A 21,388-nucleotide genomic window follows, 5' to 3' on the forward strand; every position below is an offset into this window, starting at 1 on the left:
TATAGTCCATCCCAGTTGGAGCCAGTAGAGGCTCAGACTGCAGACGGAGTTTCAGATATCTTCCCAACTCTCGCGAAAGTGTGTTGTTGGACTAGAGAAAGTAAAGTAGATTTTCTCCTGGTTTGTCTCTCTCAAAAAAGCCATGTTAGTATGAAAATTTGGCTTACTAACATTTTACACTAAATTATACAGTAATTATGTTTTTGTTTTTATACCACCTCCAAAATCAATATTACTATAAGAGATGTTAAACTTTAATATTCATGAATCGTTTTTAATGATGGACCATAATTCACACTACACAGTGTGTGTGTGCCTCCACTTACCCGTTTAATCTTTCTATCAGTGATTAGGGGGATGAAGACGAACGGGTTTGGTGTTTAGACTACACTTAATAGTCCAAATAGAGACGGAAAGCATGGAAAAAGAACACTTCTGAACTCAACTGACTCATCTAGCACTTTGTTCTCACCAGAGGGGAAAGAGAGACATGAAAGAACAAGGGACTGAAGGGGGTGAGAGTAACAGAAGTAAAATACAGAGAGGAAAGTGCGATGAGACAAGAGATACATTAGAGAAAGACGGTGTTAAGTTTCAGGCAGTTCGCTGACACTGGAGCAACTTGAAACAGGCCAGCGTGTATAGTGTTTCAGTTTCAGCTCCAGGAACATGTCCCTGTGCTTATGGGGATCAAACCCGTGACCTTTCTGTGTCCGGAGAGGGTCACCCCATGAGGCCATCATTCATCACCAGTGCCCCGTAAAAAAACAAAGAGCAGAGGGAGAGAGGGTGCAAAGAAAAGTAATTGAAACTGAGCAGATCATTAAAGGGGATGGGTGAAGGATGGGAGATAGGGGAAGAGGGAGGGAGAGAGTGATACAGACAGAGAGAGAGAGAGAAAGAGGAGGGTGAACAACAGAGTGAGGGATAATGGCACATCCAGAACTCGGACGGCATGTTTTTGCTGGAAGAGGACGAGGTCGAGAGTAGAGACGTCCAGATCGTTGTCAGACTGAAGGAAAACAAACCCAATCACGGCCACTGAGCGTCTGCTGGCAGAAGAAGAACAGGAATGGACTTAAGCGGATGATTGCATATGAACTGGGAACTAAACAAGAAATGTTAAAAATGTTTTAAATATTATTAACATTGTAGATTCCATCTCTCTTCAAAGTCGTAGTTCCTTGAATAAATAAACCGCGTGGGGAATGTGGGTAATGGTTTACGGTTTCATCCGTGTCTCACAAATGCAGCGAGTGCACTTCTGTCATGGATGGTGTGTGTGTGTCTGTTTCCGCAGAAGCTGAGATGACGTTCAGTATAGAGTCTCTTAACGATCATGATGTGACACAGAGTTGTGTACTCTGTGATAAAGAACATCTGTATTAGTTCCTCATCGTTACGCAAAGCACACTGTTATGAAATAGATGGGATGTTAGGTTCCAATAGCTTCTGGTACTCATTCGTTCGTTCCATTGGTTGTCAAACTATGGATCAGGGCTTGGATAATGAAAAAAACACAAATGTTCTGGTCTGGGCCGGCCGCGCGGTCCAGGCACCCAGGCTGGTAATCCAGCCTGACGCCATGTTGCGGGTTAGAGTCATGAACCCGACTACCATAGCTGCGTGTCTTCCCCCCATCTCTCTCTCCCCCCTTTCCTGTCAAACTACTGTAAAACCTATCGATAAAGGCAAAAAGCCCCCAGAAATGTCTTTAAAAAACCACAAATGTTCTTGTGGGTGGGATAAACGCCTTCCTGGGTGAGATTTGTTGCAGTGTTTGAGTCTTTCAGTTGTTGGGAGTGCAGGTCTGTAACAGTAACGGAGAGAGTGAACCATAGAGGTGAAATGTCATTACACTCCCAGATCCCAATCCCAAACCTTAATGGCAGCCATTTTAACGGATTTACTCTTCTGAACTTGCTGTAATAGCAAAGGCCAAGTAAAGCAGGAATGGAAGCGTTCTGTGCCTGGCTGCCTGGGAGCCAAATCGGAGCCGGAAGTTTGATGGAATGCATTGAAGTCAATGAGAGACAGATGGACAAGAATAAACAGTATATTTTTAATGATTGCGACCTTTGTAAAAATAATTGTTTCAGGAAAATAAATACACACAGACACACGCACAAACACAGATTATGTGCTTTTATCGCTATAGATGTAACAAAACAAATGTTTCTACTCTATATTGATGTGTGGAAAGGTCCTTTTAGTAAGAGATTAGGTGCTGCACAGGTGATATTGCTACCCAAAGTACCCATATTGTAAGTGGCAAATAATGCCAAAGTACAGTACGACGGGAGACATCAATAACGACCCATTGTCCTATTATCACATCATTCAGGTCTTATTGTACCTCCGTCTCAATGTACGTCTTTGTGTGCTTTCCACAGCGATGGTGGCGCAGCTGCCTCTTCAAGCAGTCTCGGGAGTCGTCACTGGATCACTCCGCCTCCTTCCAGGAGGGGGCAGCGGTGTGCCTGCAGGCGGCCTGGAGGGGCTACCGCGAGCGCCGGAGGTTTCTGCAGTGCAGAGACTCCGTCGTGGTGCTCCAGAGGAGCTGGAGACACTACCGCCGCCGCCGCTGGACGCTCGCGGCCGTCACGGTCCAGACGGCCTGGCGGGGGTACCGAGACAGGAGCCGCTACTGTAGCGTCCACAGGGCAGTGACGGGACTGCAGGCCCTGGGCTTAGGGTACCTGGCGCGTCGCAGGTGAGTTGATGAGAGAGTGCAATAAAATGCAATATGTACTGTATGTCTGTTTACTGTATGTCCAAAGCATGTTTTGGTCATTTTGCTGCTGTCTCGAACGTACCATGTTGTCTAGTTTGTGAGCCTCTGTGTCATTTTTGAGTTTAGCGTTGGCTATTGAAAAATGGCAGATCCACAAGCTCACAGCATGTCACAGCACAAGCTTGTACATCTGCTATTTTTGAATAATAATTTTGAATTACAAATTGTTTGTCTTAATGGGTTAAATATTATCTATGTGGATTGTTGGAAATAGTACCTTTCCAACAGTTGGTGGTGACTAATGAAACAGCATTTTTTATGTATATCCACTGATGGTTGATGATGATCTTTCAGGTTCATGGAACTGAAGGTGCAGCGATTACATGACAGACAGCTACTGAATGAGCAGAAGAGACTAGAAGCAGAAGTAGAGGAGGTAGAGGATTCTCAAGCCACGGTGGACCTCGCCGTTTCCGGAGACGACATCCAGAACGTCTCTGTGGAACACCCGGCCTCCAAGCCAGAGTCGACAGACATGTTCGAGGCCGACAAGGAAGAGGACTCCGAGGCTCCAAACAGGAACGTCGACGAGACGAGCCACAGGACGACGCGGTCCAAGCGCGAGAGCAGGCGGATGAGAGAACTGGAGCAGGCCCAGTTCAGCTTGGAGCTGCTCAAGGTAAGGAACACAGACAGGGGAGGAAGTCCTCTCCCTGAAGACGCCTCCGCCCCAGACAGGACCGCCCCGTGTGAGTCGGAGGACCAACCCCACCACGACCAGCAACACTCACCCCAAGGGTCCCCGCTGAGCCACGGGAGCTTTGAACTTCTGAGTGTGAACGGAATGGAAACCGAGGCTTCTAGTTACCTCGGTGGCCAATCAACTGTCAGCCCTCTCGACCTCAGCTTGGAGTCGTCCCATCCTGAGATTGTACCGTTCGACGAGGGGCTTAGAGATTCAAACTTTCATGAAAAAGCAACGGTTGTGGAGCCGTGGCTCAAAGAAGACACTCCTCCACGTGCAACGTTTTATATCGCCGCTGACCAAAGCCCCGTCCCGGAGCCCAAAATTGAAAGCCCCAGCAGACCTTGCAAAGACAGGAGAGAGTCCACCCCTCGACGGCCGGTGGTGGTGGTGATCAGCATGCAGAAGGAAAGCCCTGCGGACGAAGGAGAGCTGCAGGCAGCCAAAGCCCAGGGAAGAGCCTCTCGTACAAGCGTAGCCTCGGCCGCTTCCCCCAAGACAGCTTCCCCCAAGGCCTCCATTGTGGGGTTGGAGGTGGCATTGGAGAACGGACAGCCTCCACAGACTGCCGCCCAGGCACTACAGACTGCCGCCCAGGCAAAGAGAGACTCGTCTGGGAAGGACAGGTCCTCTTTGCCTGCCAACGCTCACGTGGCTCCTCAGGAACAAGCGGGAGCGTGCTCATCGGAGGTGGACATCCAGATTGTCATGGAGCCCAGGGCTCCGGGTCCTGATGCTCTGCCCAGCCAGGAGGACAAGAGGCCGGCTAGGCCCGTCCAGGACGCGCCCAGCCCCAACCTCGACACCAAGCCACCAAAGGCCCAGAAGAAGAGCTCGGCCCAGAAGGTTATAGTAAACATGATGGAGAAGCCATCGAGCTCTGTGTTCATGATGGAGAAGCCATCGAGCTCTGTGTTTTCTCCGCCCAGACGAAAACTGCCCTTCTCTAAGTGAGTTCACCCCGTTCCACGGCACAATATTGAATGCCATTGTTGATTGAGGTGATATTATTTGTCAAAGGTTATTTGTCGTGGTTATTGATTACAAATTGTTCTTCGTTGGTTAGGTCTGATAAGGATCTGGTGAACCAGGAGAGGTCTCTGACCCTGTTCAGAGATGATGGTAAAAGTACAGCAGCATCCAGAAACCGAGAGGTACAGTATATTGCGCGCACACACACACACACACACACACACACACACACACACACACACACACACACACACACACACGCACACACAATCTCTAACCTTGATGATAACCTCCCCATGTGGTTGGTTGCCTGGCAGCAGCAGTTGCTGGGTCGTCCAGGTCCTAAAAAAAAGAAACCGCGCATGTCCAGGACGCGCTCCGACTTCCTGACGCGCTGCAACTCTGAGGGCGCCACCCAGTCCGACGACGATGACGACGTGTTCTACACCCCCGTCGTCCCCTCCTCATCCCGCACGCTGCCCCTTCCCCTCTCCCCCCCGACACATGTTTCCTCTGACGGAGGTGACTTCCACAGTGACTCTGAGATGGTAAATAAAGCGACACAATGCCTCGTGGACTGCTGAAAAGTAGGGCTGCACGATGAGTCACACAGAAAATGACAGTCGTTGAGGACAGGGTCAATGTTGTGGACAACGGGCACAAAGACGCACACAGCTGCTTTTTTTACAAATAACTACCCAGGCACGTCAGAAGGACTTTCAGCTTGTAGTCTGTGTGGGGAAATCAATACAGAGAAAACATGAACAGCTTCACTTCACGCAGGAGGAGGTACAAATAAATAAACACTTATTTAATGCCAGTTTGAGCTCAGGAAGCAATCACGAAACACAATCACACAAATCACAAACGGCTACAGCTGTTTTCTTAGAAGAATAGCGGAAACGGAACAGAAACAGAATTGACTTAATCTGACTTCCAAAATCTCAAGAGTGCAATTATTACTACTTTTCCCTGTCCCGGAACTACAGATTTTATTTAGCTCTGTAGCTAATTCTGAGACAATTGTTTTATATGAGGAAAGTACGGTGTCAAATTTTATTTAAACCTTTTCTGCACAGTCAGAAAGAACGTATAGAGTAAAAGCTACACGTAAGAAGCAGCTCACAGTACATAATTACAGGTAGAATATTTGTTTGTGTGTGCGTGTCATGCAGCCCTACTCTGTCAGTCCCTGGTAACCCCTCCGGCTGACCGACCGATAATCTTCAACACCTTCCTATACTGACAAGACCCTCCACGCTCCTCTCTGGCTGTTTTCTTGGGGGCCAGAAGAAACTTTTAACACTGCTGCTGCTAACCCCGCCGCTGTGCTGTAGGGTAGATGTGAGAACCGTTTCTCTGACTGTATAACGGCCAGTCTTCTCACCATCGTGTTCTGAAGGTGGAAAACAACCATGCTGTAACCTTTCACACAAAGAGGTCCTGCTGACTCAGCCGATGTCACCCCACACACACACACGCACACGCGCGCACACACACACACACACACACACACACACACACACACACACACACACACACACACACACACACACACACACACACACACACACACACACACACACACACACACAGAGAAGAACCATGGGTTCAAGTGCTGGATCATGACCCATGCTGCGTGACATCCTTTGTCTGTCGTTCCACAGTGCTGTTATACTCATCAGCAGAGAAATATCACTCAAAGAACCACTTGTCTTGGCTGCGCTAGACGGCCGCGTTGCATTCAAACGACCTGTGATCTCATGGGTTAGATTAGAAGGTGAAACCGCTGGTCACTCTGTATTCCAGGCTGCCCTCCACGCTGGTCTCTCTCATCAAGACAAGAGATGACTGATTCGTAGGCGGTTTGACATTTGATTCAAATGTCAAGCACAAATGTCAGACAACATCTTTCTAAAGATGTCTCAGTCTGGACACTCAGAACAATGAAGGCTGATTTATAATTGCTATAAGACCGTATTGTTTGCCGGAAATAGCCACGCTCACAACTTGACGCAGGTTGTAGATCAGCTATTTTCAGTGAGCGACATCAACATTGTATTTGCCCTCACCAACAGTCTGATTTTGTGGACAGAAACCTCTACATTGACAATAATACAATTATCAGTGTACAGTATTTTATTGCTCAAGGACACCTTGTCTGTTGTGGGACTTGAACCTGTAATATTGTAGCTATACAGTACGGGACCGTCTCTCTCTAACCAATGCATACACCTGTTGGCCCGAGGTGGAATCCTACTCCTAAGAGCACCAACGCTCAGGTTTACTTCCACCTTGGATGCCAGCCGTTCCACATGCATGCAGGAGCTAAACTTGTTGCCATAGTAACTCTTCTCCTCTGGTCTAACTCCCTTCCTCTCGTAACAGGGTCTTCCCAGCATGCACTCTGTCTCAGCCCGTCTCATATCAATTTTATCGATAACTAATATGAGTTAGAGTTGTTCCGATACCGAAACCAGTGTTGCCTAAACCAGTATGCCAGTCTATGAAACCAGTGTTGCCTAAACCAGTATGCCAGTCTATGAAACCAGTGTTGCCCAAACCAGTATGCCAGTCTATGCCAATCCCAAACCACGTCATTTATCATATAACGATATGTAATTTACAGTCATCAATTACTTTTTTCTTTATTTTTTTTATTCCTAGATCACATTTCAAGGACCCCCGTAACTCTGAGAGTGCATGTTCAAATGGATTGGTTCCGTTTGTACACTCTCAGAGTTACAGACCTGTAGATGACAGAGAGAGAGAGAGAGAGAGAGAGAGAGTAGGGTCAATTTGGAACCCCCTCAAGGAACGCTGAGCTCCGGGACCCCACTTTGAGAACCACTGTCCTGTAGAGTGTTTTTAAATGTCACACTGGTATTGGATGGATACACTGTAACGACTGATACGCAAGTTATGGACATCTGAATCGGTATTGGGAAGGAATAAATGGTATCGGTACATCTCTAATATGGGTACTACTATTAATATTTCTACCGTCTTCACAGTTGACAGCCTTGTTCTGTCAAACCTACAGTGCCCCCTAGCGGCAAAGAATGCGACAAAAAATGTCAATATTGTTATTGTCAATATTGTTAATATCTCAACAATATAGCTATGTACATGGACAGATCCTGGGTTAAAGAACAAGAAGTGCCATGTACATCTGTATTAACTTTATCTGTATTAACTATTATTAACTATTAAAGTTAGTCTACATATTGTTGCTGTCATGCCAAAACCTGTAATACATCTTGTAAATAGCAGCGCTCTAAGCTCACCGTGTTCTTGCAGATCAACTATTTTCACTATTTTAAAATGTTTTGGACATGCAAGGTTTCCACCCGACAGCAACGATATGTTAGTATTAATCATTGTACGGGAATCACAGTGTACACCTGTTGGTATTAGCCACCATAGCTCAGAAAGAACCATGTGGTTAGTGTTAAGTGTTGGAATGGCAGGGGCTCAGGAGGTAGAGCGGCCGTCTTGGAACGTCTTGGAGTGCCCATGTTCGATTCCCGGCTGCTCCTCCTGGCTGAGTGTCAAAGTGTCCTTGAGCAAGACAACAAACCCCTAATTACTCCCGAGGAGCAGGTTGCCGTCTTGCATGGTTTATTCAGCCATCAGTGTGTGAATGTGTGCGTGAATCGGTGAATGAGAAGTAAAATGTAAAGCGCTTTTCAGAAAAGCGCTTTATATAAATGCAGTCCATTTGTTCACCACCATCTCTCTGCTCTGTCCAGTCGTCGTCTCACAAAGAGCAGAAGAAGCTCCATAAGACCATGTCTTCGGGGGACCTCGGCAAGGTGGAGGCTCTCAGAAAGAGCTCCACCACCCAGGATGGAAGGTAGGCCGCCGCCCTCCTCCTCCAGCCTCGCTTTTTACGACCACACAAATAGGAGGTTTTCCTGCTTTGGCCCGATTGCTTGAGTCTGGACCTAAAAGATAGTTTCTTTGCTTGTTTTTACACATACGAGTCCTTATGAACCATGGTTCAGAACACTTATCTATGTCAAAATGTTTTGTTTTGCATGATGAGTCTGACAGCATAATGTGACACTGTAAACTGTTTGACATGGAGATGATGGAGCATTTTAGCATGTTGTTTAGATGAATGCCAAGTTATAGCTTCCTTTTCTAGGCGTATTTTTGTCCTATAGTCCCTTTGAGGCCCTACAGTTCTTTTTATGTGATTATTTACTTTTATTGACTTGAATTCAATAAACACTATCTTTAGATAAGAACGTCTGCTATATGTCTAAATTGTAAATTGGTGCAGATACTACTTTTGTGGTTCACAATGAGTTTTTTGAAGCTGATGCAGATAGTTTAAGCCACTCTGTCAGTCAGTAGAAAGCACACTTTCAAGCACAAACCGAGAGTTAGTCACAAACAAATAGAAGTTTTGCTTATATAGTAGTTATATAACCATGTAATGTGATAGTATTTTATGTAGTCATCAGAAACACATCACAACATATAAAATCATACCTGATCGTTTTACATGTGGATAATATGACGCTGGACATACTTCTGTCACTTTTAATATTAGCCCCGTTATAGTTGCGCGCCAGGACTCTGACCACGATAACTGTGAAACGACCTGATGTTCGTAGAGATGGTCAGGGAGGCAGGTCTGCACACTCAAGACTGCACAGACCCCAAGAAGCATGAGTGTATGCAACACATCCTGCCATCAGCTCTGTCTGGCAGCTGTGTGCGTTGTCAGAACGAGGATGTTCTGGGAGAGATGTGATGCGTGTGCATGTGTTTCAGCAGCAGGGTGAAAGGGAAGATGCGTTTCTGGAGCAAGAGCAAACACGCAGACAAGAAGGTGTCCAGAGAAAAGCAGGCCAGCACACATGGTAAGATCACATAACAGGGCCTTGCCCCTCTTTAACCCATTTATACCTGAGGCAGATGTTTTCTGAAAAATTTATTCAAAAAAGAAGAAAAAAAAGAAAGAAAAAATATATATGATTTTACTAAATACTGTACATAGGAACAATGTACAGTATGTACCTAAATGGGTTAGCTATCCATCGAGATAAAACAAGAACTGCTCCTTCCAGAAAGATGCTACCTCTCCTCACACTTCTCTGTCCTCCTCTCTACTCCTTCCAGACGTACTGTATATAACAGCAGTTCTCTGTCCTCCTCTCTTCTCCTTCCAGACACTACCTCTCCCCCTACAGTTCTCTGTCCTCCTCTCTACTCCTTCCAGACGCTACCTCTCCTCCTCACAGTTCTCTGTCCTCCTCTCTTCTCCTTCCAGACAGCACCTCTCCCCCTACAGTTCTCTGTCCTCCTCTCTTCTCCTTCCAGACGCTACCTCTCCTCCTCACAGTTCTCTGTCCTCCTCTCTTCTCCTTCCAGACACTACCTCTCCCCCTACAGTTCTCTGTCCTCCTCTCTTCTCCTTCCAGACACTACCTCTCCCCTACAGTTCTCTGTCCTCCTCTCTTCTCCTTCCAGACACTACCTCTCCCCCTACTGTTCTCTGTCCTCCTCTCTTCTCCTTCCAGACACTACCTCTCCCCTACAGTTCTCTGTCCTCCTCTCTACTCCTTCCAGACACTACCTCTCCCCCTACAGTTCTCTGTCCTCCTCTCTACTCCTTCCAGACAGCACCTCTCCCCCTACAGTTCTCTGTCCTCCTCTCTACTCCTTCCAGACACTACCTCTCCCCCTACAGTTCTCTGTCCTCCTCTCTATTCCTTCCAGACACTACCTCTCCCCTACAGTTCTCTGTCCTCCTCTCTACTCCTTCCACACAATACCTCTCCCCCTACACTTCTCTGTCCTCCTCTCTACTCCTTCCACACAATACCTCTCCCCCTACACTTCTCTGTCCTCCTCTCTACTCCTTCCACACAATACCTCTCCCCCTACACTTCTCTGTCCTCCTCTCTACTCCTTCCACACAATACCTCTCCCCCTACACTTCTCTGTCCTCCTCTCTACTCCTTCCAGACGTATATAACAGCAGTTCTCTGTCCTCCTCTCTATTCCTTCCAGACACTACCTCTCCCCCTACAGTTCTCTGTCCTCCTCTCTTCTCCTTCCAGACACTACCTCTCCCCCTACTGTTCTCTGTCCTCCTCTCTTCTCCTTCCAGACACTACCTCTCCCCCTACAGTTCTCTGTCCTCCTCTCTTCTCCTTCCAGACACTACCTCTCCCCCTACAGTTCTCTGTCCTCCTCTCTTCTCCTTCCAGACACTACCTCTCCCCCTACAGTTCTCTGTCCTCCTCTCTACTCCTTCCAGACAGCACCTCTCCCCCTACAGTTCTCTGTCTTCCTCTCTACTCCTTCCAGACAGCACCTCTCCCCCTACAGTTCTCTGTCTTCCTCTCTACTCCTTCCAGACACTACCTCTCCCCCTACAGTTCTCTGTCCTCCTCTCTACTCCTTCCAGACACTACCTCTCCCCCTACAGTTCTCTGTCCTCCTCTCTACTCCTTCCAGACACTACCTCTCCTCTACAGTTCTCTGTCCTCCTCTCTACTCCTTCCAGACAGCACCTCTCCCCCTACAGTTCTCTGTCCTCCTCTCTACTCCTTCCAGACACTACCTCTCCCCTACAGTTCTCTGTCTTCCTCTCTACTTCTTCCAGACAGCACCTCTCCCCCTACAGTTCTCTGTCCTCCTCTCTTCTCCTTCCAGACAGCACCTCTCCTCCTCACAGTTCTCTGTCCTCCTCTCTATTCATTCCAGACGTATATAATACCAGTTCTCTGTCCTCCTCTCTACTCATTCCAGACGTATATAATACCAGTTCTCTGTCGTCCTCTCTACTCCTTCCAGACGGTACGTCTCCACCTCACAGTCCAGAGCCGTGTGCAGCTCCTCAGGGTACCGGGGCTCCCAGGGAATGGAAGGAGAACAGGCAGCCAGCGTCTCCTCCGCGGAGGAGACGGAGGAGTGTGAAGATCAGCACCGGGTCGTTGGAGAACGCTCACTGGCACAACGACAGCCTGGAGATCCTGACGTCAGCACATGACTATCGCTGCATGAACGACTTCTTGTTGAAGAAGGTTAGACCACACACACACACACACCCCTATGATGAAAATTGTTAATTGACTACCTTTCTTTCACTGACGGAAACAAAATAAAAACGATAACCTATAAACTACTAGACCTATTGACCCGGTGATGTAGTGGAGGTGTTGTGGGTTGATTATTTTGTGAATAGGATGATGGGGGGAGGGAGGGTTGGGAAGGGATGGGAGGGAGGGAGAAGGGGGGGTGGGGGGTTGTATTGAGTTCAGTTATGTTATCTAAAAATCGTTTTGTGACGCGTTGTGAGCTTGTAGATCGGCTAATTTCGGCACGCAGCTAAATATAAATCAGGCATTACGACGCCCATCAAGTTTTTCAGATCTACAAGCTCACAATGAGTCACATCGTGACACATTGTGAGCTTGTAGATCTGCTATTTTCAAATGGTCAAAATGTATATATGGCTGAAGTGGTTAATGTATGTTTTGTAATAATAATCTAAATCTACAAAGTAACCTGTAACTAAAGTTTGCAAATAATTGTTGTGGAGTACAATATTTGCCTCTGAGATGTAGTGGAGTAGAAGTAAAAGTACTGGAAATTGGAAATACTCCAGTAAAGTAAAAAATACCTCAATATTGTACAAGTACTTTACACCACTGTGTTAGACATGTGTCCACTAAATCAAGTGGTATGATGTCCAAAATGTTGACCTGTGTCTGTCTCCTGTTTCATATGTCTGCCCACTGTCTCTGTCCAATTAAGCTGTCACTAAATCACAGCTGCGTTGTGTTTGTCCAGATCGGGGACCTGGAGTGTGAGGACAGTAAGAAGGACACCATGGTGGATGTTGTCTTTAAGAAAGCTTTGAGAGAATTCAGGATCAACATCTTCAATTCTTACTCCACTGCTCTGGCTGTATGTACACACACACACACACACGCACGCACGCACACACACACACACACACACACACACACACACGCACGCACGCGCTCACACACACCCACACACACACACACACACACACACACACACACATAATGTGCACACATGGGATGGAGCCCGTTCATTTTGATTGATAATCGAGCCAGATTCTTATCGAGCCCACGATCGAGCATGTTCTATTATTTTTGGAAAGACAGGAGACGACAATGAAAGAAGGGCCGATGAATGTGTGTACCGTCACTTTAAAAGCGTAATTTTGTTTCCCCGAGCAGCGCTAGTTGGCAGCCATGAATACACTTTTAGAACAACATGTTTGTGCCAGCATGGGTGATTAGATTTATTTCTTGATCACATCTGTGATCTGTCTTGATTGTTTAAACATGACGTCATGGGCCGCTATGCTCAATTACAGGCTTGATAAGCCCAAAGCTTATTGATAACGGGTACTCAATATTCTTGTTATCTTGGTTTTTCGAGCTCCATCCCTAGTGCACACACACATGCACACGCAACCAACGCTTTCCTCTAGAGACATTCATGAATAGTTTGTTTTAAAGTGCTTGGGAGGGGCTGGGTTTCTTGTAGCTAGAAAAAGAAAGAAAGAAAGTCTCCAATAATTAAATAAATAAATGCTCCAGTAACCATCTGAGAATACACTAACACAACATCATCTCAAAACGTCACATGCTGGTGTATTTATAAATGTTTATGGGAGCATTTTCTAGTAGGTACTAGTAGGTAGACGTTACTTGATTTTTACTTGTGTTTTCCCCCCCAAAAAAGAAGAGAGACTCAATATAAGTCTCTCCCGCTTAGTCTCCCATTGACTGATAATTATCAGACATCAAATTATTCACTCAGGAATGCGACAAAAACTCCATGAATTCAAGGCTTCATGGGCTGTGCAATTGATAGAAAATTTGTAATTTTTTGGGTGAACTACTATTTAAACAAGTTTTGTTCCTTGCAGCAGAACAATGACTTACTGTAAATGTTCCTCTCCTCTCCTCTCCTCTCCTCTCCTCTCCTCTCCTCTCCTCTCCTCTCCTCTCCTCTCCTCTCCTCTCCTCTCCTCTCCTCTCCTCTCCTCTCCTCTCCTCTCCTCTCCTCTCCTCTCCTCTCCTCTCCTCTCCTCTCCTCTCCTCTCCTCTCCTCTCCTCTCCTCTCCTCTCCTCTCCTCTCCTCTCCTGCCCCAGATGGATGATGGTAGGAGTATTCGTTATAAGGACCTGTATGCGCTGTTTGAACACATCCTGGAGAAGAGTATGCGTGTGGAGGAGAGAGACTGGAGTGAGTCTCCCGTCAGAGTCTGGGTCAACACGTTCAAGGTGTTTCTGGATGAGTTCATGACTGAGTACAAGCCCACGGAGGGAACCCTGGGCAGGGTGAGTTAGCCCTATATATTTTGTCATACGACAAATAGCAAAGATATCAGAAATATTTTATATAAATAAAAAAATGTTTCACTGTAATATAGTATAAACATACAGGTAAGCACTGGCAAAACTTAATATAGTTACCCTAAATATATAGAGCACAATGTGATAGATATAGAGCAATGAAAAAAGGCTGTCATGAGTATAAAGGTTATAAACCCTTATTAAATCAAGGTCTCAACGCATTACCTCTTAGAACAAACCTTTGAAGAAGTACAGTACCATCTGAACCGAAGTGGTGCACCTGCACTATACTATAATCTCTGGCTGCTGATGTGCATGTCTGCTGTGGTGACAGTCTACGCAATGTATAACTTATCAAGTTATACGCCTCACAGCTAGAAGGTCCTGGGTTCGATTCCCGCTCGGGGCGCTGTGGGTGCTGGCGGCGTGTTTCCTCCTCCGCGTCATCAGTGCCCATACCCGAAGGCGGGGTTGGCGAAAGGGCCTTTCTGTGTGGAGTTTGCATGTTCTCCCCGTATCCCCTAGGGTAGGTACCCTCACAAAAACATGCAGTAATCCTGGTCTCTAAACTGCCTCCCCCTGGCCAGCCGGGGCGCCTGATGGAGGGGATAGGAACTGGTTGGAATAACGTGTTCCTTCCACGCGCTACGTCCAACCAGGGAAACTCCCCCCTGTCAGGTGTAAAGGAGCAACTTGGACACTCAAGCATGAAGGAAGCATGAGTTCTCCCCAGGTTGGCGGAGGGCGTGTAGAGCCCAGGATCACATGATTAGATGATTGACACAGGGGTGAAAAATGGGTTACAAAATCGTGGGATAAAAAAATATATTTAAAAAATAAGTTATAAGCCTTCTGGCATTTCGCAGTACTTCACTATAATAATATTTAAAAAATATTAAAATATTAAATAAATCAGATACAATGAGTTTTAAGTCACTTATTTGCTCATTGCATTTGATATTTCAAATGTGCAATTTCAAATGTGCAAATAAATAAAGAGACAAATCCTCGTTTCCTGTATTTATGAACTGTGAAATGCAGGAATCCTGTTTAAAATAATGTAATTTTCTGTTTTTATGACCTTTCAGGTGCCTAAACCTGAACGTAAGAAGGGGAGGAAGAAGGAAACAGACATAGTAAGTTTTGATTGATTGATTGGTTGATCGATGTGAATACTTTATTAGTCCGAAATGTAAACAGCACAAGGTCGGATATTTAGCCTAAAAGGATAACACAAAATAGAACTGGGGACTTGTTTCCATTGTGGTCCTTTTCTCTCTCTCCTTTTATTGCATTCTCTCTCACCAAAGTGCTAATTATGACGCCATCACTAAGTTCGTCACGCTGACGAAACATGTTGTATTCTAATCCGAGGCATATGGAGGAAATAATTTGTTAATGTTTGCCATCACTACGTTTCAAATAAAAGCCTGGGAGGATATCCTGTAGGCTCCTAAATGAGTTCATATGCAACTGCTCAAATCCCCTGCCTGTCTTTTGACTTGTTGTTGTAACTTGTTGTAAAGTAATCTCTAAAACAGGTTGTTTTTGTTCAAATAATGTGTGAATATATATACATTGTATCTGTGTGTCCATCTACTCACCCGTGTTCCTCTGTAGGTTGATGAACACGACGGGCACATCTTCAAGTCCACCCAGTACAGCATCCCTACATACTGTGAATACTGTTCCTCTCTCATCTGGATGATGGACCGGGCCTGTGTGTGCAAATGTAAGGGGACGCACGCGCAACATCACGCATGCATGCACGCATCGCTCAAAGCCACACGCACACACTTGCACTCGTTCACCCTTATCTGGAGAGTGTTTCTTGTCACATGAGTATAATGCCAATTTATATAGGATCTCTCTCCACGTAACTCTCTTTCTCTCTCTCTCGGACACATATCTTTATATCTTATTGTTTTTCTCGCGTTGTCATTCTCATACCACACTCTCACAAGCACGCATGTGCGTGCGCGTACACACGCACGCACACACTCACGAGTCTCTTAAGTGTTAAACTGTAGTAATCGGATTACAATCTCTCAGCCCTGTCATAGAATCTGATCACGATGTTCTAGATCTGGTTATGGTCCCCACCCTGGGCCATGCATCCTCCTCTCTGTGCGTGGATGAAGCTCTCACGGCAACCGCGTGGTTGACTAAATGAATAACGATGCTGTGTAGTGCGTCATCTTCATCTCTCGCCACAGAGAGGAAAGCTGCAGCGTTCAGAGAACTACCTTCAGTATTTTGGGGCGATTGTAGTTGCTGCTCTTGTACTTTGTTCTATATCTTGGGGTTGCAGGGACATACTGTAGAGGTTAATGTGGATGTTGGTTTTGTCTTCTTCTTGTGTAGTGTGTCGCTACGCCTGCCACAGGAAGTGCTGTTCCAAGATGACCACCAAATGTAGCAAGAAGGTAGGTGGCTATTTTTGAAAAATCTTGAAAATTGGTGCAAGTCTTTGAATGTAAATACATTTTTAATTCAAATCTTTGCTTCTGGGGGTCCCTGGAACCACATTTCTTTAGATGGGGTTCCACGACCAAATACGTATAATTTGGGGGTACTTATTTACTTAATCCTCTTCGGTCCCAGTGGTGGAACATAAGGCTGTGACTATCTGCTTCCATCTGGTCCTATCCTGTGCAGCATGTTGTGCCCCATGTCAGATTTGCCATTTTCAATTTTGAGGTCACAGTTCTCCGCCAGGTTATTTTTGGCCTCCCTTGTTTCCTCTTTCCAGTTAGGGGTCCGTCTTAAGGCTACTTTAGCAATAAAGCAGTTGTCGTAGTTTCTGTAACAAGGGATTGATTTACGGGGTGAGGTTGTTAGCCCCACCACGCCCAACCCCCAACCTAGAGGGCCAGGTGCTGCTTTTCGTCCGGCCTCTACTCTAGAAACCTGCCCGGCATTGATTGAACCTGCTGAGGGTACTATGAACCCCCTCCGGTATAGCCTTCTGAGTCACGGAGGCTCGCAAGCCTCCCCACCACGGAAAGGTAGCAGCACACCATAGGCGGCGGGTGCATAAGGCTAGGGAAGGCTTAGCCTTCCCAAAAATTATGCTGGGTATTTTTTTTATATATATAATATATGTGCGCAGCATTATAGAAGGTGTCAGAACTCAGCAGCGCCAGTGCCCGCACGGTTCACAGTTCACACCACTGCAGCAACACTGGCACGTTCAGTGGAGTGACTGCTGTCTCTGTGCCGTCTGTGGAGAGCCATGAGCCGCGACTCCCGGAGGGGCAGCAACACGCCAACACCGCCGGGTAATCTACACTGTCACTGACTGACTGACTCGAGACTTGAGAAAAAGACGTCCAAAAGTCGTTGTCTGTGTATAGGCTAATTCATTGGTAAAAGTATGCTAAATAACTCATTTTTAGACCATCTGGGAAATAAATAAATAAATAAATCCGCGGCGGCGGCCTCGCTCCGCTCGGCCGCGAGAATCCCCCCCCAACGCAATTCTATAGCCTACCCAAAGGTAAAACGCACCCGCCGCCTATGCAGCACACGGAGAGAATTTGGGGGTCCTTGACATGAAAATATTTTGAACACCACTGATACGTTTTTCAGAAACTCAGGCTTTTGTGAACACCCCGGACAGTTTTTAAGTTGCTTAATTCAGTATGTTCCTATACAAACCCATTGTATCTTCAAACTCGTTTTAACCATGTTGGATTCATCGAAAACACCCGTTCTTCGTTCTGTTGACTCATATTGCCCTTCTAATACATGAGTATTTTTTTCATTTACTTTTCAATTTATTTTTAATGATTATTTTGGGGAAAAAGAATAAAGAAAATATATGAACAAAGTAATAAAACGATCCCCTCACGTATTAGGAGGGCAGTATGAGTCACCAGATATAAGGGCGGGTGTTTTCGTGGAATCTATGGTTAAAATGGAGTTTAAAGTTACATAGGAAGTCTGATAAAATTCAAGCTATATTCAGTGATTTGCCGCAACTACAAATATTTACAAGCAAGTTTACAGAAAAACAAGCAGAAAAGTGGCTTATAATAAGCAGACCTGGCAACGCTGCTCTCAGTGTAAATGGAGGATAAATGTGATGCAGTCCTGTCCTGCTGCCTTGTGTTCCAGTACGATCCTGAGCTGTCCTCCAGGCAGTTTGGAGTGGAGCTGTCCCGTCTGACCAGCGAGGAGCGGACGGTGCCCCACCTAGTGGAGAAACTCATCAACTACATAGAGATGCACGGCCTGTACTCGGAGGGCATCTACAGGAAGTCTGGCTCGACCAATAAGAGCAAAGAACTCCGGCAGGGTCTGGACACAGGTGGGGATTGACTGGTGGTCCGGTCCAATTACAAATAATAATGAGGGGAGGATAATGACATATTTCATTAAATGTCTGTCTTTCTTTCTTTCTTTCTTTTTTTCTTTCGTTCTTTCTTTCGTTCTTTCTTTCTTTTTTTTCTTTTTTTTTTTTACAAATTATTCATTATTTATTTATTATTTTTCAGATGTGATTTCTCTCTGTTGATAAGAACAATTCAATTTAATTCGTCTTCACAGTCTGTTCAAACACCCACATCAAAAACAACACAGAGCACATAACACCAAGACAATACAAAAAAAACATGAGGTCCCCACAGTGTACCTGTAGAGTGTAGAACCATCCTATCGACGCAGCAGTTTGTTTAATGCTGCGGTGGCTGAGGGAGCAAAACTCCTACTAATCAAATACAGCAAAGATATTTGCAACAATGTAGAAACAAACAAATAAAGCATAAAACATACATTGTATGTTCTGATACATTGTATTTAGCTTTAATGTTTTTGTATGGAGTTGTGCTTCAAATGTACTGTAATTCTGCAAACTGTTAATAAATACTTCAATCAATCAATCAACTCCATGCAGATATGTTTTGAGCAGATGGAGCTCAGTGTAACACCCCTCTCTCTGTTTCCAGATGTGAACTGTGTGAGCCTGGATGACTACAACATTCATGTCATCGCCAGCGTGCTCAAACAGTGGCTCCGCGACCTTCCCAACCCTCTTATGACCTTTGAACTGTACAAGGAGTTCCTCAGGGCCATGGGTAAGATGATGCACTGCTCAGACCTGTCTCTCTAGCTGCTATAGTGATAGGTCTCCACTCTGGAGAAGGTTCAAAATTATGTGTGCTCTTAAGCCTAGGTCAGACCAACGATTAGCGTCATTTGATTGATTGACCTTTATTTCAGGGAAATCTGATCTCTTTTTCAATTGAAAATGATTTTACAGACATGATGGACAACAAGGTACACATACATATAATAAAAGACGGTAGGTAAGAAGGTTTCAATTCATTAAAACCAAATATTACGCCAAGTAAGTACTGTACATATGCCTTCTTCCAGGTCAGCTAAAACATATTTTTTAAATGGCAAAAAGAAACAAGGACGTCTAACTTCGTCAACCTTTCTTGGCATTTTGTTCCATACAACATGTGTTTGTGGTACAAACACATGTACTTCATCGTACGGCCGCGTACGGAAATAGCAGACCAACAAGTTCACAACAGGACGTACGACTGGGCAGCACTAGAATGTTGCACAGTAAAATGGCTGCGGTCAGAATTAGCCTTTATGTTCTAACCCTGTCTTGTGTGTGTGCGTGCGCGTGTGCGTGTGCAGGTCAGCCAGACAGGAGGGAGGTGCTTAGAGGTGTGTATTCTGTGATTGACCAGCTGAGTAGAACTCACCTCTACACACTGGAACGCCTCATCTTCCACCTGGTCAGGTCAGTACTGCACCACTGCTACTACTGCTTGTACATGGATGTACTACAGTATACTCATGCATCTGAATCTGTGATGATCAATAATAAGAGTCAGAAGAACTACAGTAACCACCATCCTCTGGTGTGTTGTGGTTTTGTAGGATCTGTCTTCAGGAGGACACCAACAGGATGTCGGCCAACGCTCTGGCCATCGTCTTCGCTCCCTGCATCCTGCGTTGCCCGGACACCACAGACCCCCTTCAGAGTGTCCAGGACATCAGCAAAACCACCGCGTACGACTCCACTGTTCTATTTGGTTCTTCTGTTCTACTCGTCTGTTTTTGTTGTGTTCTATATTCTATTAACTGTTGTAGTCTGTCTGGTCCTACTCTGCTTTGTGTTTTTCTATTATATTATATTCCATTATGTTCCCCTCAGTTCCATTCTATCTGTCAATCTGTTCTCTGTCCTCTGCAGGTGTGTGGAGCTGATTGTCAATGAGCAGATGAGTAAATACAGAGCTCGCCTCCGAGACATCAGCAGCCTGGAGTTCGCCGAGAGCAAAGCCAAGATTCGACTGACTCATATCAGAAAGTCTCTGGTAAGACCAACAGACCGCAGGATATGAGCAGAGATATTTGTATATAGCACAGTAGCACAACAAAGCAGTCCGCTTCTCAGGGACAGTTTGAAAGTGTTTTCTTCCATTTCCTGAATGTGTGTACATAATATGTATGTATTTATACCAATGGCCAACCCATTCCAGTGTATACTTCCTGTTTCACTCTGTATGCCAGACGTTGAAATGTCATGTCACATCCACCCTCTAGGGGGCTGTCATGGCCGACCACGGGTCATGATGGAAACATCCTCATCTCCTTCTCATACAGAGTTCACTGTAGATCGCAGAGATATAATAGATTCTGGAAAGATTCTGTCAAAAGTCAGTCAAATGACTCTGTTTTTCATTAAATAGCAACATCCACACACGAGTCAGAATCGAGGTAGTCCAACAGAGCTGGAACAGATCCCTAGCTAGCATAAAGGAGTAGTTCACCCAAAAAACAACTTATTTTCTATCAATTACACAGGCCTTGAATTCATGGAGATATTTTTGTTTTTGTCTAATTACTAAGCCAATAGTTTGATGACCGGGGGCGTCTCCTACTGACCGATGAACACATTATTGGCTCAGGAATGCAACAAAAACTAAAGAATCTCCATGAATTCAAGGTTACATGGGGTGTGTAATTGATAGTAAATAAGTCATTTTTAAGGTGAACTCTACTCACTCTAGCCATGTGTTTTATCCACAGCCCTCCTGTGTTCAAGATATATGAAGGTTTTCTATTCCAGTGGTTCTCAAAGTAGGGCATGCAGAGTTGCGGACTGCAAGTTCATAACATGAGCTTGTAGATCTGCTATTTTCAAAACATTTACCAACGTAATCCATGTCCGTCCGTGGCCAAAATACAATTTGGGGGTTCCTTGACCTGAAAGCGTTTGAGAACCACTGTTCTATCCCATGCCCCCCTAACCCTCTTCTATCCCACCCCTCCTTCCAGAAACCAGTACTAATTGCTGTTAGGTTTATGACTATGAGCAAAACCCGCACTGCCACCCCGGTATGTATGCCCCTCCCACTGCTCTGTGTTGCCCCGCCCACTACCACCACCACTATCACCATTGCCTGTCCTGTGTGTCTGTCAGCCCATTCGTCCATAGAGCTGTCCGTTAGCACGTCGCCGGCACTGCCCACACTTGATGTCTGTCACAGTTGTTCCCGTCACAGTCCCTGTCAGTCTGTAGACCGATGCTCTTCTAGCTGTCTGTCT

At 45.6% G+C, this 21,388-nt stretch overlaps 1 protein-coding gene across 4 annotated transcripts in view; it reads left to right on the forward strand.

The window, feature by feature from the left end:
* Window positions 1-21,388, forward strand: part of LOC310857310 (unconventional myosin-IXAb-like) — a 136,857-nt gene that overhangs the window by 106,063 nt on the left and 9,406 nt on the right. For all 4 annotated transcript variants that reach the window (XR_014569129.1, XM_083762922.1, XM_083762923.1 and 1 more), the window contains 17 exons: window positions 2,394-2,713; window positions 3,089-4,429; window positions 4,546-4,633; window positions 4,769-4,999; window positions 8,204-8,307; window positions 9,240-9,325; window positions 11,268-11,497; window positions 12,267-12,383; window positions 13,610-13,798; window positions 14,902-14,949; window positions 15,434-15,545; window positions 16,178-16,239; window positions 17,933-18,125; window positions 18,763-18,891; window positions 19,469-19,574; window positions 19,715-19,846; window positions 20,031-20,154. Coding sequence is in view for 3 of the 4 variants with exons in the window: in XM_083762922.1 (XP_083619048.1) it covers window positions 2,394-2,713; window positions 3,089-4,429; window positions 4,546-4,633; window positions 4,769-4,999; window positions 8,204-8,307; window positions 9,240-9,325; window positions 11,268-11,497; window positions 12,267-12,383; window positions 13,610-13,798; window positions 14,902-14,949; window positions 15,434-15,545; window positions 16,178-16,239; window positions 17,933-18,125; window positions 18,763-18,891; window positions 19,469-19,574; window positions 19,715-19,846; window positions 20,031-20,154 (3,612 nt within the window). In the remaining variant the exon portion in view is untranslated. The remainder of the gene's footprint in view (window positions 1-2,393; window positions 2,714-3,088; window positions 4,430-4,545; window positions 4,634-4,768; window positions 5,000-8,203; window positions 8,308-9,239; window positions 9,326-11,267; window positions 11,498-12,266; window positions 12,384-13,609; window positions 13,799-14,901; window positions 14,950-15,433; window positions 15,546-16,177; window positions 16,240-17,932; window positions 18,126-18,762; window positions 18,892-19,468; window positions 19,575-19,714; window positions 19,847-20,030; window positions 20,155-21,388) is intronic.

This window comes from Protomyctophum parallelum, assembly GCF_964188405.1.
Source record: "Protomyctophum parallelum genome assembly, chromosome: 4".
In the NCBI taxonomy this organism is placed as follows: domain Eukaryota; kingdom Metazoa; phylum Chordata; class Actinopteri; order Myctophiformes; family Myctophidae; genus Protomyctophum; species Protomyctophum parallelum.